Raw genomic sequence first — 22,479 nt, forward strand, 5'->3', positions numbered from 1 at the left:
AAATGGGTTTCTACACTTAGGCTCCTAAATCTATATTTAAATGTTTAAGTAACTGACTTAATTTAAGACACTTTGAAACCTCTTCTACCCCTAACTTTTTTTCACAGATTAAGTATATGCCGTAGTGTGAATTAATAGACTTAGATGAAGTAAGAGACTGAAGGACACATCAGAAAGAAATGGACCAGGCATCCACTAAAAGTGGTGGGAGAGACCTGCCATGCAATGGTTGGGTTCTTGAGCATGCCATCAAAATGTCCTAGTAGGCAGCTGGGCCCCAGAGAGCCGATAGCAGTAGTGTGGTCTGTCTGCTGCGCTGTGCTCTCTGGCATTTTCTCAGTGGCTTGTAGGCCCTCTGGTGGTAGAATGGCTGAGGGGTTGGCTGGTATCTATGCAGTAGCAGCTTAAACTATTTCCTGCGAGCTGCTGGGATGTATATTCCCAAGGAGCAGAGGGTGGCGGGAGAGAACTTACATGAGTGAAGCAACTCATTGGTTTTCTCACAGATGAGATTGTTACTCTTGAGGGGGAGACCTTCAGCTGTCACCTGGACCTCCATGGGGAACCCCAATGACTGCAGTCAAGAGTTCTGAGTCATAACCACAAAGGTTGCCATGGAGTAAAAAGGTGTGTTTGCTGTCTCGAGGCCACCAGCTTCCCTTCATCTAGGATAGCCTAGAATTGGGCTCTCCAGCAGCTTATTGACAAATTCTGATTGCTTATTGTAATTAATACAATCATATTTTGATATGAGTGCTTGGTACTTTGCAATACAGAGTAATAGGCTGGCCAATGAAACATTCTTTCTGCCAAAGGAATAAAGTTTCTCTGCATCCTTGTTGGACAGGAGTGGACCTGGGCTGGTGTAGCCTATTCTGCTCCATGACTGTTTGGACAACCCGAGAGCCCAAGTTAGGGTGGGGGAAACAAGTACTCTGCCTCCTTGGAGGGAACAAAATACTTCTGTTCAGCCCTCTTAGGGGTCAGGGTACAGGTGTATGCATGTTCTTAGCGGGCTCCAGATGGCCTAACTTATAGGGAGAGCTACTTTGGAAGGAGCCATAGACTGGACAGTATCCAGAATCCTGACTTTCACTTGAACCAGATGATTCACTACCTGTATTTTATCTGAAACCTCACAATAATAGGAAGAAAAGGAGTACTTGTGGCACCTTAGAGACTAACCAATTTATTTGAGCATGAGCTTTCGTGAGCTACAGCTCACTTCATCGGATGCATGCCGTGGAAACTGCAGCAGACTTTATTTATACACAGAGAATATGAAAAAATACCTCCTCCCACCCCACTGTCCTGCTGGTAATAGCTTATCTAAAGTGATCATCAGGTGGGCCATTTCCAGCACAAATCCAGGTTTTCTCACCCTCCACACCCCCCCCCCCCACAAATTCACTCTCCTGCTGGTGATAGCCTATTTCCTCTTGTTTTTTTCTGTCATAATAATAGGAAGGACCAGAAACTCCACTCCTTGACACACACAGATCTGGCCTTTTACCTGGACAGGACAAGGCCCTTAGACTTCTGAGGTTATTCATATCTAAAGTTGAGAGGATGAAAGGAGAAGAAATGCCTTCCCAAAGACTCTCAAAATGGATTTCCAACTGCATCTTCCTCTGCTATGAGCTTTTAGTAGCCCCTCCTCTGAAGTCTGTCAGGGCTCATTCTACCAGCGCTCAAGTGACCTCAATGGTTTCCTCGCATGGAATCCCACTCTCTAAAGTTTATAGACCAGCAACCAAGGGCTCCATTCACGTTTACCAGGCACTGTGCCCTGATTCAAGCCTTGGCCGAGGAGGCTTCCTTGAGCTCAGCGATTCAGTGAACTGTGGTGCAGAGCACAACTTCCTTGCACCTGCCTCTTTTTAATAAACATTGCTTGGGCATCATCCACAGCAAACCCACCTGGGGACCAGCACTTGAAGAATGGAAGGTGACTTTATTGTAACTGGAATTCTTTGAGGTGTGTGTTCTCATGGGTATTCACATCCCACCCTCCTTCACCTTCACTACAGTAAGGTAAATAACCTTTCTTTATGCTTCCCACTGACATGAAGAACACACTACATGCTGTTTTGAAAAAGCATGTGTCTAAATTTCAGGTTTTATAACCAGTTTCATTGCCAAGTGAATCATCAGCTCTAGTCACAAACTACTCTCCACAGTCACCTTGTGAGCACCTGAAAAGCAAAATAACTTATCTGAAAGACTATTTGCCCCCAAAATATCATAAACAGAAGGATTAAAGATTTCTAGATCATTCATAGTAAGAGGTGAGTATGTCAAAAGCAGGAAGAATAGGACTAAATAGCCCAGGAAAAAGTGCACCAGATAGGAGCTGGATTCTAGTGAGTACAAGTAAAGAACAGGCTGTAGTTGCCTAGGGCTAATAACTTGTACAGAACATGTTAAACAGGTTCTCAGTTCTGCAAGAGACTTGTTGTAACTGAAGGTGTGGTTAAGTGGTATAACACTAATGCAACCCATATTGCACCCCTAAGGAAGGAAATAGTGGTAAACAAAAATTGGTGGGGTTTTAAGTCTAAGGAATACTGATAATATAAACTTTGTTGTCCTGAACTGGTATCTTGAATTTTAGCCAAATGAGCACTGAAAATGGATGACTTAGTTCAGGGCAGAAAAAGCTTCTGGCAGGAGCTGGTGAGGAGACATTAGCTGTCATCCATTTGATACGCAAATGGATGCGTATCAAATGGATGACAGATAACAACTGTTGATACGCGATTCCATGCCCGACAGAATGCTATCAAGCAGTTTTCTTTAAACATCTTAAGAGATTCCTTACTTATCTGGTGACGGTGGGTACTATTAGGAGGACTGCTTTACCAGCCCGATATTACATTTTTTGATATAATTTAGAAGGAATGTGAGGATGTGACTTTCTGCTTCTTGGCTCAAGGCTGTTGTGCTCCTAATATGACTGCAGAAGAAGGTCTCGGACTTTACACAGCAGTTGTTTGGGAACTTCTTCACCATTTGCAGAGAAAAAGGAGCTAACAGGTTAAAGACACAAGGGACTGCTGAGCCTACCATTAAGGGATAGAATGTACCCCTCTTTGGTATGGGGGGGAATCAGCAGTGCCCAAAACTCTACGTAAGTCCTCATTTAATATTCGTATTACAGTAGGACAAAGGGGTTCATTGTGCTTTTCCCTGTATATGCATCAGAAAGATAGTCTTAGCCCCACACAGTTTATATATCTCCCATGGTTATAGTCTCCAAACACTAAAACTCTTTTAAGTTTTGGGAGTTTGGGCTGATCTTGTATTGGAAACAAAGCACCCAAGAGTAGGAATTTAGTCATTAGTATGTTCCAATACATCAGTCTATGCACACCACTTCATTGTGTAAATGATTTCCTTTGAGCCATAATACATTTTGTTTTACTACAAACTCTATGGGCCTAGACTGTTAGGGAATTTCATGCAGGCCATCCTGAAGAACAACCTATAATCTCTAAGAACGTGTGGTTAAGGAAGGGTGGGTGGAACCTACTCCATTTGAGGTTTTGTTCAAAAGTGCATGAACCAAAGGGTCCTATCACATAAAGTTTCATTGTAAGTGCTGTAGTCCTAATGTTGCATGGGAAATGCTTAATGACCACACATGAGAATTGATCTTAATAAGTCAAAGGGCTAAGATCATATTTTGTCAAGCCCATGCACCACATTTATTTGCCTATGTATTTACACCCTTTGTGGCTTTAAGGGTCTATCTCCTAATAAATGGAAATTGGTCAATACCAGAGACGATCATACTTTATATTTTGCCATCACAAAAATTTGATCAGAATTCACCCTTATATTCGTGTGCTCCAGAATCTAAGTTTTGTTTTGTACAAATATGCAGTTTTAGTTCTTTTGGCTTCCAAGAAAACCTCCTAAAAGTGAACAGAGTATAAACTCCATGTAGTGTTAGCCTCTTGAGTCTCTGGACAGCCTGCAACAATTGATCCACGCTCCTCAATGGAGTTTTGAAGACTGAAAGCAAATGACAACTTCAAATGTCAGCATTGTTAACTATTTGACAGCTGATAATTTTAGCAGAAAGTTTAGGCTAAGGTGCTTATCTTGATCTCAGATCACTCCCTATATCCTTTCGGGTGCCAAAAGCCCCCTATGTCACCCACCCAGCTGCCCAAGTCTATAGTTCATTCTCCCACCTGTGACAATTTTTAAGTGCAGTTATGTATTAATACAAAATTGTTGCATTCTGAAAACATAGAATAAACCAAATTAAATCTAATATAAAAACAAATAGCACAAGGAATACTATACTGCTTATTTATTTTTTCTTTGTAAATCAAAACATCCATTAAAAAATTTACCTATAGCTGCTGGAGAATTTCTGGTCTGTAGTCCCGGAGTGCTACAACTACCAGGGCCCTTGCCACAGAATTTAGTTCTAGTTTGCCATAGAATACACTGAGTCTGGCCAAAAACGTTTTCCTATAAAGTTGATTAAGCCTCCCTGTTATTGTTGTCTTGTGTAGCATTCATAATGTCTTTCTGCCCTTGAATTGATCAGAGGTCACCAAGGAAGTGTTTATCATACATTTTTTTCGGGGAGTGGAGGGAAAAATAAAAACTGCCAGGCAATCTGAGAAAAGTTGTCAGGACTTCAAGCAACTGATGGGAGTTTGAGATTATACATCCTTGGCTGGGTCAAGAAGGTGTATATTTCTAGAAAAGGCAACTCTGACTTTGTCCTGTGGCTGCAGGACATCCAACAGCTTGTGACCTTGTCAAGGTTCCTTCCCCACTCTGAACTCTAGGGTACAGATGTGGGAACCTGCATGAAAAACCCCCTAAGCTTATTTTTACCAGCTTAGGTTAAAACTTCCCCAAGGTACAAACTATTTTATCTTTTTCCCTTGGACTTTATTGCTGCCACCACCAAGCATCTAACAAATATATAATAGGGAAAGAGCCCGCTTGGAAACGTCTTTCCCCCCAAAATCCTCCCAAACCCTACACCCCCTTTCCTGGGGAAGGCTTGATAAAAATCCTCACCAATTTGCATCGGTGAACACAGACCCAAACCCTTGGATCTTAAGAACAAGGAAAAAGCAATCAGGTTCTTAAAAGAAGAATTTTAATTGGAAAAAAAAGTAAAAGAATCACCTCTGTAAAATCAGGATGGTAAATACCTTACAGGATAATCAAATTAAAAACACAGAGAATCCCTCTATGCAAAACCTTAAGTTACAAAAAGACACAAAAACCGGAATATACATTCCATTCAGCACAACTTATTTTATCAGCCATTTAAACAAAACAGAATCTAATACATATCTAACTAGATTGCTTATTAACCCTTTACAGGAGTTCTGACCTGCATTCCTGCTCTGGTCCCAGCAAAAGACACACACAGAAAGAGAGAACCCTTTGTTTCTCCCCCATCCAGCTTTGAAAGTATCTTGTCTCCTCATTGGTCATTTTGATCAGGTGCCACCGAGGTTATCTTTAGCTTCTTAACCCTTTACAGGTGAAAGTGTTTTTTCCTCTGGCCAGGAGGGATTTAAAGGTGGTTAGCCTTCCCTTTATATTTATGACACGCCCCCCAAATCACAGATAGGGTGAAACATTGGCAGTGATTTCTTCCTGGAGCTCTAGGAGAAAACAGAGTTAATAAGACACTTGCATCTCTAAATATACTACCAAGTATATAAAGACTAACAATATTTTCCACATCTCAAGGACGATTTTAACCAGTTGATTCTGGGAAACTTTCATGGGAGAGTGCATCAGCCACTTTGTTAGAAGCTCCTGAGATGTGTTGGGTGTCGAAATCAAAATCTCGGAGAGCTAAACTCCACCGAATAAGTTTTTTGTTATTTCCCGTGGCGGTATGAAGCCACTGTAGTGCAGCATGGTCAGTTTGCAGGTGGAAACGCCGTCCCCAAACATATGGGCATAGCTTTTCCAGAGCATAGACAATGGCGTAACATTCTTTTTCACTGACTGACCAGTTGCTTTCCCTCTCAGACAGCTTCTTGCTGAGAAACACTACAGGGTGGAATTCTTGATCCGGTCCTTTCTGCATTAAAACTGCTCCCACACCACACTCGAATGCATCTGTGGTTACTAGGAACGGTTTGTCAAAGTCTGGGGCCCTTAGCACAGCATCAAACATGAGTGTTGCTTTAAGCTGGTTAAAGGCCTTCTGACACTCTTCAGTCCACTGAATGGCATCTGGCTGTTTCTTTTTGGTTAGGTCTGTCAGTGGGGTGGCAATTTGGCTGTATTGCGGTACAAACTGCCTGTAATATCTGGCCAAACCTAAGAAGGATTGGACCTGTTTCTTTGACTTTGGGACAGGCCATTTTGGATAGCATCCACTTTGGCCTGTAGGGGGTTGATAGTTCCTTGACCCACCTGGTGTCCAAGGTAAGTCACTCTGTTTAGGCCTATTTAACACTTCTTAGCCTTAACAGTTAGTCCTGCCTCCCTGCGCTCGAAGACTTTTTGTAGTTGTTCCAGGTGTTCCGCCCAGGAATCCGAAAATATGGCCACGTTGTCAAGGTAGGCGACTGCATATTCTCCTAATCCCGCTAGCAGACCATCTACAAGTCTTTGGAAGGTGGCGGGTGCATTCTGCAGCCCAAAAGGGAGTACATTAAATTCATACAGCCCGACATGGGTGGTGAAGGCTGACCTTTCCTTGGCGGATTCATCTAGCGGTACCTGCCAGTACCCCTTGGTTAAGTCCAAGGTAGAGATGAACTCAGCCCATCCCAGTTTCTCTAATAGTTCATCTGTGCGTGGCATTGGATAGTTGTCTGGGCGAGTCACAGCATTTAGCTTACGGTAGTCCAAGCAAAAACGTATCTCCCCATCTGGTTTGGGAACTAGAACCACTGGAGATGCCCATGCACTGCCAGAGGGGCTGATTACCCCCATCTGTAACATATCCTGGATCTCCCGTTCTATAGCAGTTTTAGCTTTTGGAGACACCCGCTAAGGTTGGACTTTAATTGGGTGAGCATTACCTGTGTCAGTGGAGTGGTATGCCTGTTCAGTCAGTCCTGGGGTGGCTGAGAACGTTGGTGCATAGCTAGTGCACAGCTCCTTGATCTGCTGTCGCTGCATACGCCCATGGGTCATGGAGAGGTTCACCTCTTCCACTCCACCAGCACTTTTTTCTTCATAGTAGACACCATCAGGCCACTCAGCGTCGTCTCCTCCCTGGGCTGTAAACTGACAAACCTTTAATTCTCTGGAATAAAAGGACTTTAGAGAATTAATATGGTACACCTTACGCTTTTGGTTGGAGGTGGGGAATGCTATGAGATAATTAACAGCTCCCAGGTGCTCCTGGACCGTGAACGGCCCTTCCCACGACGCTTCCATTTTATGGGCCTGGAGTGCCTTTAAGACCATGACCTGGTCGCCTACTTTGAAGGAATGCTCTCTGGCATGTTTATCATACCAGGCTTTTTGCTCTTTTTGAGCATCCTTTAGGTTTTCTTTAGCAAGGGCTAAAGAGGTTCGGAGGGTGTTTTGTAGGTTGGTTACAAAATCCAGAATGTTAGTTCCTGGAGAAGGTGTAAACCCCTCCCATTGCTGGTTCACTAACTGTAATGGCCCCTTAACCTCACGGCCATATACAAGTTCAAATAGTGAAAACCCTAAACTGGGATGTGGTACAGTTCTGTGGGCAAAAAGCAACTGCTGCAACACTAGGTCCCAGTCATTGGAGTGCTCATTTACAAATTTACATATCATGGCCCCCAAAGTCCCATTAAATTTCTCCACCAGACCATTTGTTTATTGATGGTAAGGGGTGGCAACCAAGTGATTCATCCCATGAGCTTCCCAAAGGCTTTCCATAGTTCCTACCAGGAAATTAGTTCCTGCATCTGTGAGGATGTCGGAGGGCCAGCCTACCCTGGCAAAAATGTCTGCTAGTGCCTGGCACACACTTTTAGCCCTGGTGTTGCTTAGAACTACTGCTTCTGGCCATCGGATGGCAAAATCCATGAAAGTCAGTATGTACTGCTTTCCTCTAGGTGTCTTTTTCGGAAAAGGCCCCAGAATATCCACAGCTACTCGCTGAAATGGAACTTCAATGATGGGAAGTGGCTGGAGAGGGGCTTTGACCTGGTCTTGGGGTTTTCCCACTCTTTGGCATACCTCACAAGACCGGACATAGGTAGAAACATCCTTGCTCATTCCCTCCCAATGGAATGACCTCTCCAAATGGTCTTTGGTCCTGTTCACCCCAGCATGGCCACTAGGATGATCATGGGCCAAGCTCAAGAGCTTTACCCGGTACTTAGTTGGAACTACCAACTGTCTCTGAGGATGTCAGTCTTCCTGGTGTCCACCAGAAAGAGTTTCCTTGTATAAAAGTCCTCTTTTTACAACAAACCTGGATCAATTAGAAGAGCTGAGAGGCAGTGGGTTGCTCCAGGCCGCCGTCCAAGCTCTCTGGAGGCTTTCATCTGCTTCCTGTTCAGTCTGGAACTGTTCCCTTGATGCTGTAGATATCAGTTCCTCATTGGATTGTGGACCTAGGCTTGGTCCCTCTGGAAGCGATGTAGGGGATGGGGCTGTTTCCATTGACTGTGAACCGCTCTCCGCTGGTGCACTATGTTGGGGTTCAGGCTCCAGCTGAGCCTCTTGTGTAGGGTTATTGGCTGCTGCCGGTTCCGGTTCTGGGACTGGTTCTGTCTGGGTCTCTGTGACTGGATCCACTACTGCTGTTGCAGACATTGGCATGGGGTCCGGGTCCATCACCTCTGACTGGGTCCTGGTAGAAGTTTCCGGAACAGAGCTAGGCGGGACGGCTTGCTTAGCCTGGCTGCGGATGACCATTCCCACCCTCTTGGCTAGCTTCACATGATTGGCCAAGTCTTCCCCCAACAGCATGGGGGTGGATAATCATCATATACTGCAAAAGTCCAAGTTCCTGACCAGCCCTTGTACTGGACAGGCAACTTGGCTGTAGGCAAATTGAAGGAGTTGGACTTGAAGGGTTGAATTGTCCCTTGGATCTCTGGGTCGATTAAATTGGAGTCCACTAAGGAAGCATGGATAGCCGACACTTGTGCTCCGCTGTCCCTCCACGTGGTGACCTTCTTCCCGAGAATGCTGAGTCCATTTCCTTATCCCATAAACACTGTTTTATTTCCTCCTTGGACATATTCAGGAATTGCTCCTGAGCTATCAAATCACACATTCCGTTAAAGCTAGTGACACCCTTTCCTTGGACCCATTTATCTAACAGATCCTTCATCTGGTTAAGATAAGCCACATTACTTAGTCCAGGCCCTCTCTTAAGGGTTCAAAATTTTACTCTGTTTCAGATGTAATTTGAAATTGCTTTAAAACCAAATCCTTGAACTTATTATAGTCAGAAGCCTCATCGATAGGCATCTTATTGAATATGTCCAGAGCTCTTCCAGTCAATTTTGCGACCAATGTGGTCATCTTGTGAGCTTCAGGAATTTTATGGAGAGTGCACAGTCTCTCAAAGGTGAGAAAATATTCAGCAATATCACTGGATTCATCATACTGTGGACATAGTCGCTCTCATTTGTGGATTGTTGGGGAAGGATTGTTAGGGTTATCCAGTAGATTCCGCTCCGCCCTTACCTTCTCCATCTCCAGTGCATGCTTCCTCTCTTTTTCCTTCTCCTCCAGTTCTTTTTCCCTTGTCTCCATAGCTCTCCTGTGGGCAGCCTCTAGGGCTTTTTCTGCCTCTTTTGCAGTCTACATTTCTTTGTCCTTTGCCTCCATAGCTCTCCTGTGGGCAGCCTCTAGGGCTTTTTCTGCCTCTTTCGCTGACTCCAGTCTGGTTAACTTCAATTTGTGTTGTGCCTCGGTTTCTGTCATGTTTGCCTCTCTGTTTTTAACTAACTTTACACCCGAGAGTTAGAAATAAAACAAACAAACAAACAAAAAACTTGGCTTGTCAAAAAAAAAAAAATATATATATATAGGTTGTGCTGTAACCGGATACCTATGTTCTCTGATAGTGATTGTCAGCCTACAGAAAAATAAAAAAAAAAAAAATCCTAACACCTTTGTCTCCAGGAAAATAGACAGAAAACCCCCCTAGTTGCTCTTAGGTAAAAAAACAACTTCAGGTCTGTGAAGACTTCTGAATTTCCCTGCAGGAGGTTAACTACCCTGCCTTTAGGTAGAGAAAACTCCAGCTTACAAAAGACAATTACCTTTTGTCTCTGCTCTGGCCCCAAGCAGAGACAAAAAAAACTCTAACTGCTTTCAGCTTAAAACCTACTTTCCAGCAGCCCAAAGGAAATAAAAAAAATTTCCTTTTTAAAATCTGTGCTTCTGGTTCAAAAAATTTCAACATGATTTCAAGTTAATCCCACCGCTCTGCCACCATGTCAAGGTTCCTTCCCCACTCTGAACTCTAGGGTACAGATGTGGGGACCTGCATGAAAAACCCCCTAAGCTTATTTTTACCAGCTTAGGTTAAAACTTCCCCAAGGTACAAGCTATTTTACCTTTTTCCCTTGGACTTTATTGCTGCCACCACCAAGCATCTAACAAATATATAACAGGGAAAGAGCCCACTTGGAAATGTCTTTCTCCCCACCACCGCCCCAGCTTTGAAAATATCTTATCTCCTCATTGGTCTTTTGGTCAGGTGCCACCGAGGTTATCTTTAGCTTCTTAACCCTTTACAGGTGAAAGGGTTTTTTCCTCTGGCCAGGAGGGATTTAAAGGTGGTTAGCCTTCCCTTTATATTTATGACAGACCTGTTTTTATTTTTCCTTGGATAGTGGAAAAAGGCATTGAATGACCTTCTGAAAAGCTTGATATCATTCTGGGCCTTGAGGTATTACACAAGATTCAGTCCAATCCCCAGAGGACACCATCTCAGCACTTGTCATCTGCTGCTTCTTCTAATGTCAGGTAGTCCTGAGAGAATAACTGAACCTTTAGAATTCTCAACTTTTGACTTTGTTCTATTACAGCAATGTAAAACTTGAATAATTTAATGGAATTGCTCCATAGCTGACTGGTGTAACAGGAGAATTGGGCTCACTGTAAGACATAAGCAGAAGGCAAATGTGGATATACAAGCAAAAATCACAAATAAGGAAATATACATAACAAATACAAAACTTAGGTATACTGAACAAAAAGATGGGAAAATTAACAATGAAGATTGCAGAAGACAAGTCATTTTTCAAACAGACAGGGAACAGAATAAACAGAATAAATCAGTACAACATGTAAGAGGAGTTAAGGTAACAATTATAGGATAAGCAGAAATTGCAGAATTGCTAAATTAATTCTTCATTTTAAATGTTCACAAAAGAATATGCGTAGATTGAAGACAAGCACAGAAATACATTTTCTCTACAAGAAAAACTAAATGCAGGAAGAACTAGTTCAAAATAAAACAAGTAAAATAGAAATGATTGAAGCTGGGTAATGCACCAGAACAAAACAGGCTCCATTCCAATATTCTGAAGGAGGAATTTAAAAAAAGAAGGAAAGTTCAGTTATTTAAAATTATCAGTCTTTGACCACTCTCTCTTTGCTGGAACATTTCCCCCACCTCCATGCCTCAAGCATACACTTCAATTTTGGGGGAAAAAAATACTTCCCTCAATTCTCCCATGTATCTTTCTCTTCTGTTTTGCCTATAAAATTATGGATCTCTCATAGCTTTGACTTCATCCTCAATTCATTCCTCCACTCTGGAGTCAACCCTCTCTGCTTCCCCAGAATTGTCCTCACTTACTGCAACTCACTAGTTGCTTATTGCTAGCTAACTCTAAATGGGGAGGTTTCAGAGTAGCAGCTGTGTTAGTCTGTATCCACAAAAAGAAAAGGAGTACTTGTGGCACCTTAGAGACTAACAAATTTATTTGAGTATATGGGGAGTACTTGATCTGTCTGCCTTCCATAACACTGCTGATCACTCTCCTCCTCCACTTCATCTTTCTCCTTGATTCTTCAACTGTGATTTCTTCTTTCCTTGCTAATCGAACCTTCAGTGTGTCCCTTGATGCCTTCTCAATTTCCTCAATTCTTTCCACTGGTCTTCACCCTCTCTCACTCCATTATTTTCCTATCTCTCAAGGCTCAAAGTTCAATTTAATCTTTGGACTGGCTCCTCTGATGTGGCTGAGGCACAGTTAGTGCATTTTAAAAGTGGGAATGCAAAAAATGCCCTTTGCACTGACTCACCTGATCCTGAGCGCACTGTCCCCAAAGGTTGCTTTAACATACACTGGCTAGTACGCTATGATATCCAGAAATTGCCAGGACACAGGCGAACCTTGTGTATTCCCCTTGCCCACAGATATCCCCCTTATGCTGGTAGCTGGATGCTATTAGGCTATAGTGATGCTATGCTGTCTGAGTTTTCCCCCTGCATAGGGGAGATTCTCTGGGGCTGGATCTGCTGGGTTTAGGTATGCAAATAGCCAGAGTGCAGACTAGGATTTGGGGCCTTAAGCTCTTTTCTCCTTTCCGCCACACTGACCAGTATTTCTCAAATTCATGTAACTTTTTCCTCTTCAGAGTCATAGATATAAAGGACAGAAAGGATCATTATTATCATCATCTAGTCTGACCTTTTATGCATAACACAGCCCAAAGAACCTCACCCAGTAACTTCTGCATCAAGCTCAACTCCTAAATGATGTGCTATAGTTCACACAGAAAGAGACTCAATCTAGATTTCAATACTTCTATTGATGGAGAATCCACTATGTCCCTAGGTAAGTTGTTCCAATCATTAATTTTCCTTACTGTTAAAACATCTGTGTCTTATTTTTAGTCTGAATGTTTCTAGCTTCAACTTCCCACCATTGATATCCCTTATTGTGCTACATTAAAGAGCCATTTACTATCAGAAATCTTTTCTCCAAGTAAGCACTTGTAGACTGTGATCACCTTCTTTTGGTTAAACTAAAAAGACTGAATTTAAGTCTCTCAATATAACCACAAATAATAATAAGAACATAAGAATGGCCATGCTGGGTCAGACCAAAGGTCCATCTAGGCCAGCATCCTGTCTTCTGACATTGGCCAATGCCAGGTGCCCCAGAGGGAATGAACAGAGCAGGTAATCATCAAGTGATCAATCCCCTGTCGCCCATTCCCAGTTTCTGGCAAACAGAGGCTAGGGACACCATCCCTGCCCATCCTGGCTAATAGCCATTGATGGACCTATCCTCTATTAATTTATCTAGTTCTTTTTTGAACTTTGTTATAGTCTTGGCCTTCACAACATCCTCTGGCAAGGAGTTCCACAGGCTGACTGTACGTTGTGTGAAAAAATACTTCCTTCTGTTTGTTTTAAACCTACTGCCTATTAATTTAATTTGGTGGCCCCTAGTTCTTGTGTTATGAGAAGGAGTAAATAACACATCCTTATTTACTTTCTCCACACCAGTCATGATTTTATAGACCTCTATTATATCCCCTTTTAGTTGTCTTTTTTCTAAGCTGAAAAGTCCTAGTTTTATTAATCTCTCCTCAAACAGCAGCCATTCCATACCCCTAATCATTTTTCTTGCCCTTTTCTGAACCTTTTCCAGTTCCAATACATCTTTTTTGAGATGGGGCAACCACATCTGCACACAGCATTCAAGAGGTGGGCGTACCATGGATTTATATAGAGGCAATATGATATTTTCTGTCTTATTTTCTATCCCTTTCTTAATGATTCCCAACATTCTGTTCGCTGCTTTTAACTGCCACTGCACATTGAGTGGATGTTTTCAGAGAACTATCCACAATGACTCCAAGATCTCTTTCTTGAGGGGTAACCGCTAATTTAGACCCCCATTGTTTTATAAGTATAGTTGGGATTATGTTTTCCAATGTGCATTACTGTGCATTTATCAACATTGAATTTCATCTGACATTTTGTTGCCCAATCACCCAGATTTGAGAGATCTTTTTGTAGCTCTTCGCAGTCTGCCTGGGACTCACCTATCTTGAGCAGTTTTGTATCATCTGCAAATTTTGCCACCTCACTGTTTACCCCTTTTTCCAGATCATTTATGATACATTAAATAGGACTGGTCCCAGTACAGACCCCTGGGGGACACCATTATTTACCTCTCTCCATTCAGAAAACTGACTGTTTATTCCTACCCTTTGCTTCCTATCTTTTAACCAGTTACCAATCCATGAGAGAACCTTCCCTCTTATCCCATGATGGCTTACTTTGCTTAAGAGCCTTTAGTGAGGGACTTTGTCAAAGTCTTTCTGAAAATCTAAATACACTATATCCACTGGAGTCCCCTTATCCATTGGATCCCCCTTATAGTATATATATTCTTATATATACTATATAAGAATCAAAATCCTCCCGTTATCATCTCTATTGCTAAAATCCTCCACAAATTAGTAATTTCTCACCTTAATTTCCTCAACTTCTGTCTTGCTTCACTGCACCTCAATGCCTCTTCACTCTGCCTATAATATTGTTGCAAATCATCTTTCTCTTCCTCAACACCAACCACATCCCTGTCCTCTTTAAATCCTATCATTGGCTTTGTCTCTCAGTGAATTCAATTCAAATTCCTAGTCCTAGTCTGAAAGGCGCTATACAGCATCATTCCACCTACATCTCAGCTCTCACTTCCCCCTACTTTTTTTGTCATTCCTTATGCTTTTCACAATACTTTGGTCCAGCTTCTCTGATCTAATTTTTCCTTCCCCCTTTTATCTCATCAGGCTTCAACCACAAAGTACACGCTATGTCCTTCGTATCTATTCTAGTAAAACCACCTCTTCAAGCAATCTCACCTCTTTTTTCCCCCCACTGTTTTGTTTTATTTAAAATATAACATCTTTGGGAGATTGAACATGTCTTAATCTATAATTGTAAAGCATTCTGTACAGTTATGATTTCTATATACAGTAAATGACTTCTAATAGTAAAATGAGTAGATGAAGGGGAAGTACTGTGGCTCAGAGGACACAGGGAGAGATTGGTAATCAGAGAATTGGATTCTGTTCCCAGCACCTTTATGTCAGTTTCAACGTTTGATACTCAGCTCAGCACCTTTTTGTCAGTTTCAACATTTGATACTCAGCCCATTTGTAAAAGGCCTTAAGATCTATGCTTGGAAAGTACTAGATAGGTCTTATTTAGGAAAGTTCTGGATAATACAGACATATCAATTTAACTATTAGTTGCATTAATATTTTTACACTGATTGCAGATTGATCGGGGCACTTGATAAAATTACATGTAAACCTCAATTTTACAAGTCTCAGGAGGACATGCAAAACTTAATAAAATCTGGAGTTAAGTCAGGAGGTTTGGATACAATAGTGTACTATTAGGTTGGGAGACAAGGGCATTTTGACTAATACAAGGGACTTTTGGAAAACTGGAGTTCATAACATTGTAGTCAATGTTGATTTAATCAAAGAGAGACAGGCTATGCTTAAGAAAAGTCATTAAAAACTGTCAAAATAACAAATCCCAGATGACAGAATTTGTGAACTTCATGCAAGTTTTCAGTTCAATGTCAGCTTAGAACCTACACAATGGTATTGTATAGAAGATTGGCTACTTTGAACTCAATTGTGGCTTCTTGAGCAGGCACAGTTCTTCTTGGAGTTCCAAGGAGCACAGCCACTGTACCACCTGGGTACAGGGTGGCCCTTATGTTTCCCTTTATGCAAGTTTTGGAGGGGGTAGGTCACAGGTGTGTTTTCCCCTTTTGAGGTGGCTAGCACTGCCAGTGTGCAATGTGGCTTTTTCTCTTGTGAAACAGCACAGGGCTAACCACAAGTCTAGCTCTTCCGAGGAGAGGCTGAGGGAACTGGCTTGTTTAGTCTGCAGAAGAGAAGAGTGAGGAGGGATTTGATAGCAGCCTTCAACTACCTGAAAGGGGGTTCCAAAGATGGAGCTCGGCTGTTCTCAGTGGTGGCAGATGACAGAACAGGGAAAAATGGTCTCAAGTTGCAGTGTGGGAAGTCTAGGTTGGATATTAGGAAATGCTATTTCACTAGGAGGGTGTGAAGCACTGGAATGGGTTACCTAGGGAGGTGGTGGAATCTCTATCCTTAGAGGTTTTTAAGGGCCTGCTTGACAAAGCCCTGGCTGGGATGATTTAGTTGGTGTTGGTCCTGCTTTGAGCAGGGGGTGGGACTAGATGACCTCCTAAGGTCTCTTCCAATCCTAATCTTCTATGATTCTACCAGATTAACTATGAATAGTGTAAAATTGTTTGAATCTGTCACATATAAAACCCATGGAAATGAATAAATCTAAAAGGGTGATTTCTTGAAGGAATTTTAGGTGGAACTGAGTGTCATGGTTTTGATTCTAAGGCAATTTAGAAAACGAGGACTGCAGTTACTATGTATGCATGTATGTCTCTACAGGACTGACTAAAAGAGAAATCTAGGGTACCATCCTGACAGTACAAAATGTTAGAATGAGATTCGTATTAAGCTTCCCAAAACAGTTCCAACATAATAAATAAAAAATAATTGTAACAGGAGTAGTATTTACTGAACACTAAACTCTAAATCTAGTGGGATTTTCTCTATTGATGCAAAAGACACAGTAAATTGTCTGATTCTTTTATTTTCTTTTGTATTACCATAGTGCTTAGGAGCCTTCATCATGAACCAGATCCCCATTGTGCTAAACCAGAGGTGGGCAAACTACAGCCCGTGGGCCACATATGGCCTGTGGGACTGTCCTGCCCGGCCCTTGAGCTCCCGGCTCCTCCCCCTGCTGTCCCCCCTCCCCTGAAGCCTCAGCTCGCCATGCTGCCAGCGCTCTGGGCAGCGGGACTGCATGATGGCGTGGCTGGCTCCAGCCGAGCGGCACGGCTGCCAGTCCTGGTGCTCTGAGTGGCATGGTAAGGGAGCGGGGGGGGGGAAATATGGGGCAGGGGGTTCCCAGGGGCAGTCAGGGAACAGGGGGCAGTTGGATAGGCGTGGGAGTCCCGGGGGCCTTGTTAGGGGGCGGGGTGTGGATAGGGGTGGGGGCAGTCGAGACAGGGAGCAGGGGGGTTAGATAGGGGGTGGGGTCCTGGAGCATGGTTAGGGGACGGGAAGTGGAAGGGGGTGGAAAGGGGGCGGAGGCCAAGCTGTTTGGGGAGGCACAGCCTTCCCTACCTGGCCCTCCATACAATATCAGAACCCTGATATGGCCCTCATGCCAAAAAAGTTTGCCCACCCCGTGCTAGACACTGTACAAACACAGAACAACAAGATGGTGGCTGCTCCAAGGAGCTTACAATCCAGGTATGTAAAGAGATCTTTGTATGAAGTGACAGGTTTCAGAGTAACAGCCATGTTAGTCTATATTCGCAAAAAGAAAAGGAGTACTTGTGGCACCTTAGAGACTAACCAATTTATTTGAGCATGAGCTTTCGTGAGCTACAGCTCACTTCATCGGATTGTGCTTATCCTGTATTCAAATTTATATTAGCAATTTAACCATTCAACATTTTCTATTATATTCATGGAAAAATACTGACGACCTCTCAACTTGTCTCTAAATTCCCTTGGATGTTAAAAAAAAGACTATAGCCAAGAAGATTACCTTTGAAATATGAGATAAATTATGAGTTCAAATTGTGTGTATAAATATTTCTCAAGTTTTCTCCATCCCTGTGATTATCTATCTATTCAGATCTATTCTTACAACTTCTCAATAGAAGAAAAAATCTGATCGAAAACATTTCACGTGAACAAAAAAGCCAAGCTAGAAAAAAAAAAATCAATCATATGAAGATGTAATTGCGATTGTCAATTAGGAAAGGTTTAGCCATTTAAAATGGTAAAATTAAACAAGATACAATTACAGCTATTGCAGTTTCAGTCACTCTCTGAAGTTCTAAGCTCCCTCATGTGGCTCGAAGGATCCTAATATTAGGAGCCAAGTTAATCTCATTTGATTATTTAGGGTGAGAATCTCCACTGAATTTGGGTACCTTTTAAGCCAAGGGTGGGCAAACTTTTTGGCCCAAGGGCCACATCTTGGAATGGAAATTGTATGGTGGGCCATGAATGCTCACAAAATTGGGGTTGGGGTATGGGAGGGGGTGTAGGCTCTGGGGTGGGGCCAGAAATGAGGAGTTCATGGTATTGGAGGGGGCTCCAGGCTGGGGTGGGGGAGTGGGGTGTGGGGAGGGTGAGGGCTCTGGCTGGGGATGCAGGCTCTGGGGTGGGGCTGGGGATGAGGGCTTGGGGTGCAGGAGAATGCTCCAGGCTGGGACGGAGGGGTTCAGAGGGCAGGAGGGGGATCAGGGCTGGGGCAGGGGGTTGGGGTGCAGGAAGGGGTGTGGGCTCCAGCTGGAGGCACGGGCTCTGTAGTGGGGCTGGGGTTAAGGGATTTGGGATGCAGGAGGATGCTGTGGGCTGGGATCGAGGGGTTCAGAGGTTGGGCGGGGGATCAGGGCTGGGGCCGGGGGTTGGAGTGTGGGGAGAGCCGCTTGGCCTCAGCGCTTACCCCAAGCAGCTCCCGGAAGCAGCAGCATGTCCCTTCTCCGGCTCCTATACAGAGGCGCAGCCAGGCGGCTTGCATGATGCCCTGTTCGCAGGCACCACCCCCTGCAGCTCCCATGGGAGTGCTGGAGGGACCCATTAGAGAGCGTAAGAGCCGGAGTGGGGCCATGCAGCTGCTTCTGGGAGCTCCGTGGAGCGGCCCCCGATGCTGCACCCCGGCTGGAGCACGGCCATGTGAAGATCCAGGTTACTATGCACCCCTCCCAAGTGGCATAATCTGCCCCGCTTGAAACAGTCTCTTCATCCCCGCCCCGTGCTGACCCCCATGAGATATTCCTCCCATGCTGCTGCGCAGGGCCTGCCCTGGGACGCTGCCGCCAGCCTCCCACCACTTACGTACACGCTGGGTGCACCCAAGGCAGGCGCCGGCGGTGCGCTAGGGGCCCCAGCCCTGCCTCAGGGAGGAGCCGCTGTGCTCCATGTCCCAGCCACCTCCCGCGCCCTGCCTGCCCCTCAGGCTGCCGCGCGTCGCTCGCTCCCCTCAGCCTCCCCTTCCTGCCGACTCCCGCTTCAAGTGTCTCCGCCCCGCGAGCAGCTGAGCTGTCCGAGACAGCAGCCCGGCCACCCCTCACCCACCAACTGCGCACTCACCCGAGCCCGCCTTCCCTATCCGCCTCGGAGCTCGCTCCTCTCCCCTGCGATTGGCTGGGCGCCTTGTCTCTCCGGCGCCTCCCCCTCCCATTGGGCGAGGCCATGGCGCCGCCGCCCTGCTCCCCGCCCCTCCCGGTGCGATCGGTTGATCCGAGCGGAGAGTAAATAGAAGCAGGAGCCCAAAATGGCGGAGTCTTCCAGTCCCGTTCGCGGCGCGGCGCCGCCGGAGCAGGAGTCGTTCGGCGCTAGGCCGCCTCCGGCTGCCAAGGCTTCGCGGGGGCCCCAGCCGGCCGCCAAGAGGCTGAAGGGAGCTGACGAGAAGGGCCTGAAGGGCCCCAAGCGCGTCAACGGCGAAGGGGGCGGCGGCGGCGGGAGCAATAGGCAGCCGCCACCACCGCCAGCGTCGGGCTACGGCGGCCCCACCGCCTGGGGCTTCGCGGCGCTCCCTGCCGGCCCACCTGGGGGCGGGGGAGGCTTCGCTTTCCCCTCTCAACTGCACGGCAAGCTGTTGCCGCCCGCCGTGGTGCTGCCGGCCCCCTCCCACCCGCAGCACCAGCACCGCCACCACAGGCATCGCCTGGACCCGGCCGCCGATGGGGCTGGCAGCGGCAGCACCAGCAAACCCAAGAGGCCCAAGGAGAAGCGGGACAAGGAGAAGAGGAAGCACGGGGCCCTGGCGGCGGGAGGCGGCCTGAGTGCGGCCGGCCGGGAGGAGAACGGCGAGGTGAAGCTGCTGTTGCAGAAAGGTGGGTGCCCGGGGCTGCGCTCCGCGGCGCAGGGTGACGGACCCCTCAAACCTGCCCGGCCGGGACACCTGGGAAGCCGCCGGTTTCAGTGGAGGCCGTGGAGGGAGGGTGACTGAGGAGGCGGTGATGGGAGGAGTGGGGGAGCAATCCAAGGGGGGATGTGGCAGGGCCTGGAGGGGGGCAGGGAGGGGACTGCACCGCGGCGGGGAGGGAGGGCGTGGCTGGCAGGTGGGGGTTTCTCGGGCTTTGGGTCTCCCTGAAGCTGCTGCGCGGGGAGCAGGAAATGGTTGTAATGTTGAGTTACTCTTTGATCGGAATGGCTGCTTCTCTTCCCCGCTCCCCCCAGTCAATACGTTGGCTTGTTAGCGGTGTCTCTAAGGGAGTATGCCCGCGGCCACCCCCGACAGCGGAAGCCCGACCTTGGGCTTGGAGCTCTGGTGTAGGCTTCGTAGAGAAGGCGGCAGCAACAGCTCAGTCTGGCGGATCCTGTCAAAAAAGGGGGTGTGGAATTAGCGATGGCGTCAGCTGGAAGCTGCCAGAGGCCTTGGGTTTTCATACCTATTAGGGAAATAAGGATGGCTAGTGGTCTGATTCAGTTCATCAAATGAAACTCTTCTTGCCATTGGTGTGGAAATAATGAATATTCCGAGAAGGTGTAAGCTGCAAACGCTTTTCTGTAATAGACGTGAGACCCTGGTGTGGTTCTCTCCCTCTCTCTTCCCCCTCCTCCCCCATTAATTTTTTATGGGTTGTGTCATGCAGTGGCAGAGAACAACATGCTTCTAGACTCTAGAAAGGTGGCCATTGAACACCCCATCTGAATGCCTCTTCAAAATCCTTTCCAGAGGATCATCAGGGTAAAACTTCTGAGAAGTACTTGGGAGCGGGTGTTTTGGGCTGAATTATGTGGGTGAACATAACTACAGAGAGCTTGAACTTTCTTCTGGAGGAGAGGTAGATAATGTGTTGGCTTTTTATATTTGACCAAAATCATCACACACCTTTCGTGTCTACAAGCTTCACTTCCCATGTGCGATGAGAAGAACAATTTCTGATGCTTAGAACTATCTTAGGCTAGTGGCCATTTTAGTTAAAACTTACAGCTGTTTTAAAAATTAGGCTCTTTCTATTAATATCTTTAGTCATTGATATTAGACCGTGATTCTGTAAAGACTTTAAGGACATGCTTAGCGGTGTGAATAGTTCTATATATTATTCACAAGCTTAAAGTTAAGCATGTGTGTAGGTCTTTGGGAATGGGGTCTTAAACACTAGACATTTCTGGTATTTAAATTGACAAGCCAGAGACACACTAGTTGAACAAGTAAAATACTTAAGACTAATTTGGGGAAGAAAATACCTTCATAGTCTCACCAAAAATACTTTTTTTTTTTTTTTTAAAAGGTAATTCTCCATATATCTGTCTAATAGGGATGAAGTCCTCCTGCCTGCTAGGAAAATGGGTACTAAGAGCTATGCAGTTTTGGAAAAAATCTCTGTTTGTTCAGAGAGATATTATATGGTCTCAATGTGTCACAAACATATAAATGCATTTGTGGAAACAATGTTACAATAGCAAGATAAAATGTCTCTAAGTCTTTAAAAGATACTGTCTGATAAAAATTGTCAGGTGAAGCTGGGCCCCCTTGAAAATAGTGGTTGGCTCTTTATTAGAGGTGCCACAACAACAAGCTTTTTTCTGGGAAATGACAAATAGAGACGGTATATGGACAGGCAAAAGTACTTGAGATTTTAGCTGTAAAGCCTTGTGAACATTTGTCCTAACCTTTCAATTATTGCTTGAAAAATCCATGCACCCTAATGGATAAAACTTTTCAAAGCAAATGAGGGCCACAATACATAAATTTTGCATAGCACTGTGTGGTTTTCTTTCCCCCCCTCCAATCTTGCTCTATAGGCTGTAATTATAACTTTCTAAATGTGAATTAATATAAGCTGAAGCAGTGTCATCATCCTGAATCTGCAGCCAGACAGTTCCCCTGCTTTTACTGCTGGGAAAATGATGAGCAGCATCATGAAATTTACAAGGTTGGTCACTTTTTCATTGTTAGTATTCAGAACATGGTGGGCAGAATTGAAACAATAAATTTCACATTTTGCTTGAGGAAAGCTCTGAGTCTTAACAGAGGTACGTACTGGAATTATTCAAGGGAGAGGAGATCCCAGAAGAGACTGAGGGGGAATGATATAGTGGCAGAGGTATATTCTTCAAGCCCTGATTTTGGTGTTTTAAGGATGGGGATAAACACCGCCTGGTGGGATGTCTACCATGCTTTACAAGTTTTGAGTTTTCTATGTGTCATAGCAAATTGCTAGTCTAACTAGGAATCATGAAACTAAATTTTAAAAAGGAAAAATGTGACCTGTATACTAGTGGTTCCCAACATTTCCAGACTACTGTACCCTTTCAGGAGTCTGATTTGTCTTAGGTTTCATCTCACTTAAAAACTACTTGCTTATAAAATCAGACATAAAAATACAAAAGTATCACAGCACTCTATTACTAAAAAATTGATTACATTTTTAGCATATAATTATAAAATCAATTGGAATATAAATATTGTACTTACATTTCAGTGTATAGTGTATATAGAGCAGT

At 44.8% G+C, this 22,479-nt stretch overlaps 2 protein-coding genes across 10 annotated transcripts in view; one reads left to right on the top strand and one right to left on the bottom strand.

Annotated features, from left to right (window-relative positions):
- Positions 1-19,977, bottom strand: part of LOC140905374 (uncharacterized) — a 36,060-nt gene extending 16,083 nt beyond the window's left edge. Inside the window, exons 1-2 of one of the 3 annotated variants that reach the window (XM_078851160.1) lie at positions 19,114-19,977; positions 5,372-11,058 (exon numbers count right to left, since the gene is read on the bottom strand). In XM_078851160.1, the coding sequence (XP_078707286.1) occupies positions 5,372-5,377 (6 nt within the window). In that variant the 5' untranslated portion in view covers positions 5,378-11,058; positions 19,114-19,977. Of the gene's footprint in view, positions 1-5,371 lie in introns of all 3 variants that reach the window. The other 2 variants (XM_078851161.1, XM_078851162.1) reach the window with 2 other exon arrangements.
- RSBN1L (round spermatid basic protein 1 like) overlaps positions 19,226-22,479 on the top strand; it is a 94,241-nt gene continuing 90,987 nt past the window's right edge. For 4 of the 7 annotated variants that reach the window (XM_073328572.2, XM_073328575.2, XM_073328576.2 and 1 more), the window contains exon 1: positions 19,230-19,859. In XM_073328572.2, the coding sequence (XP_073184673.1) occupies positions 19,298-19,859 (562 nt within the window). In that variant the 5' untranslated portion in view covers positions 19,230-19,297. Of the gene's footprint in view, positions 19,860-22,479 lie in introns of all 7 variants that reach the window. The other 3 variants (XM_073328571.1, XM_073328574.1, XM_073328573.1) reach the window with 2 other exon arrangements.

The sequence above is a fragment of the Lepidochelys kempii genome, chromosome 1 (assembly GCF_965140285.1).
Source record: "Lepidochelys kempii isolate rLepKem1 chromosome 1, rLepKem1.hap1, whole genome shotgun sequence".
Lineage (NCBI taxonomy): Eukaryota > Metazoa > Chordata > Testudines > Cheloniidae > Lepidochelys > Lepidochelys kempii.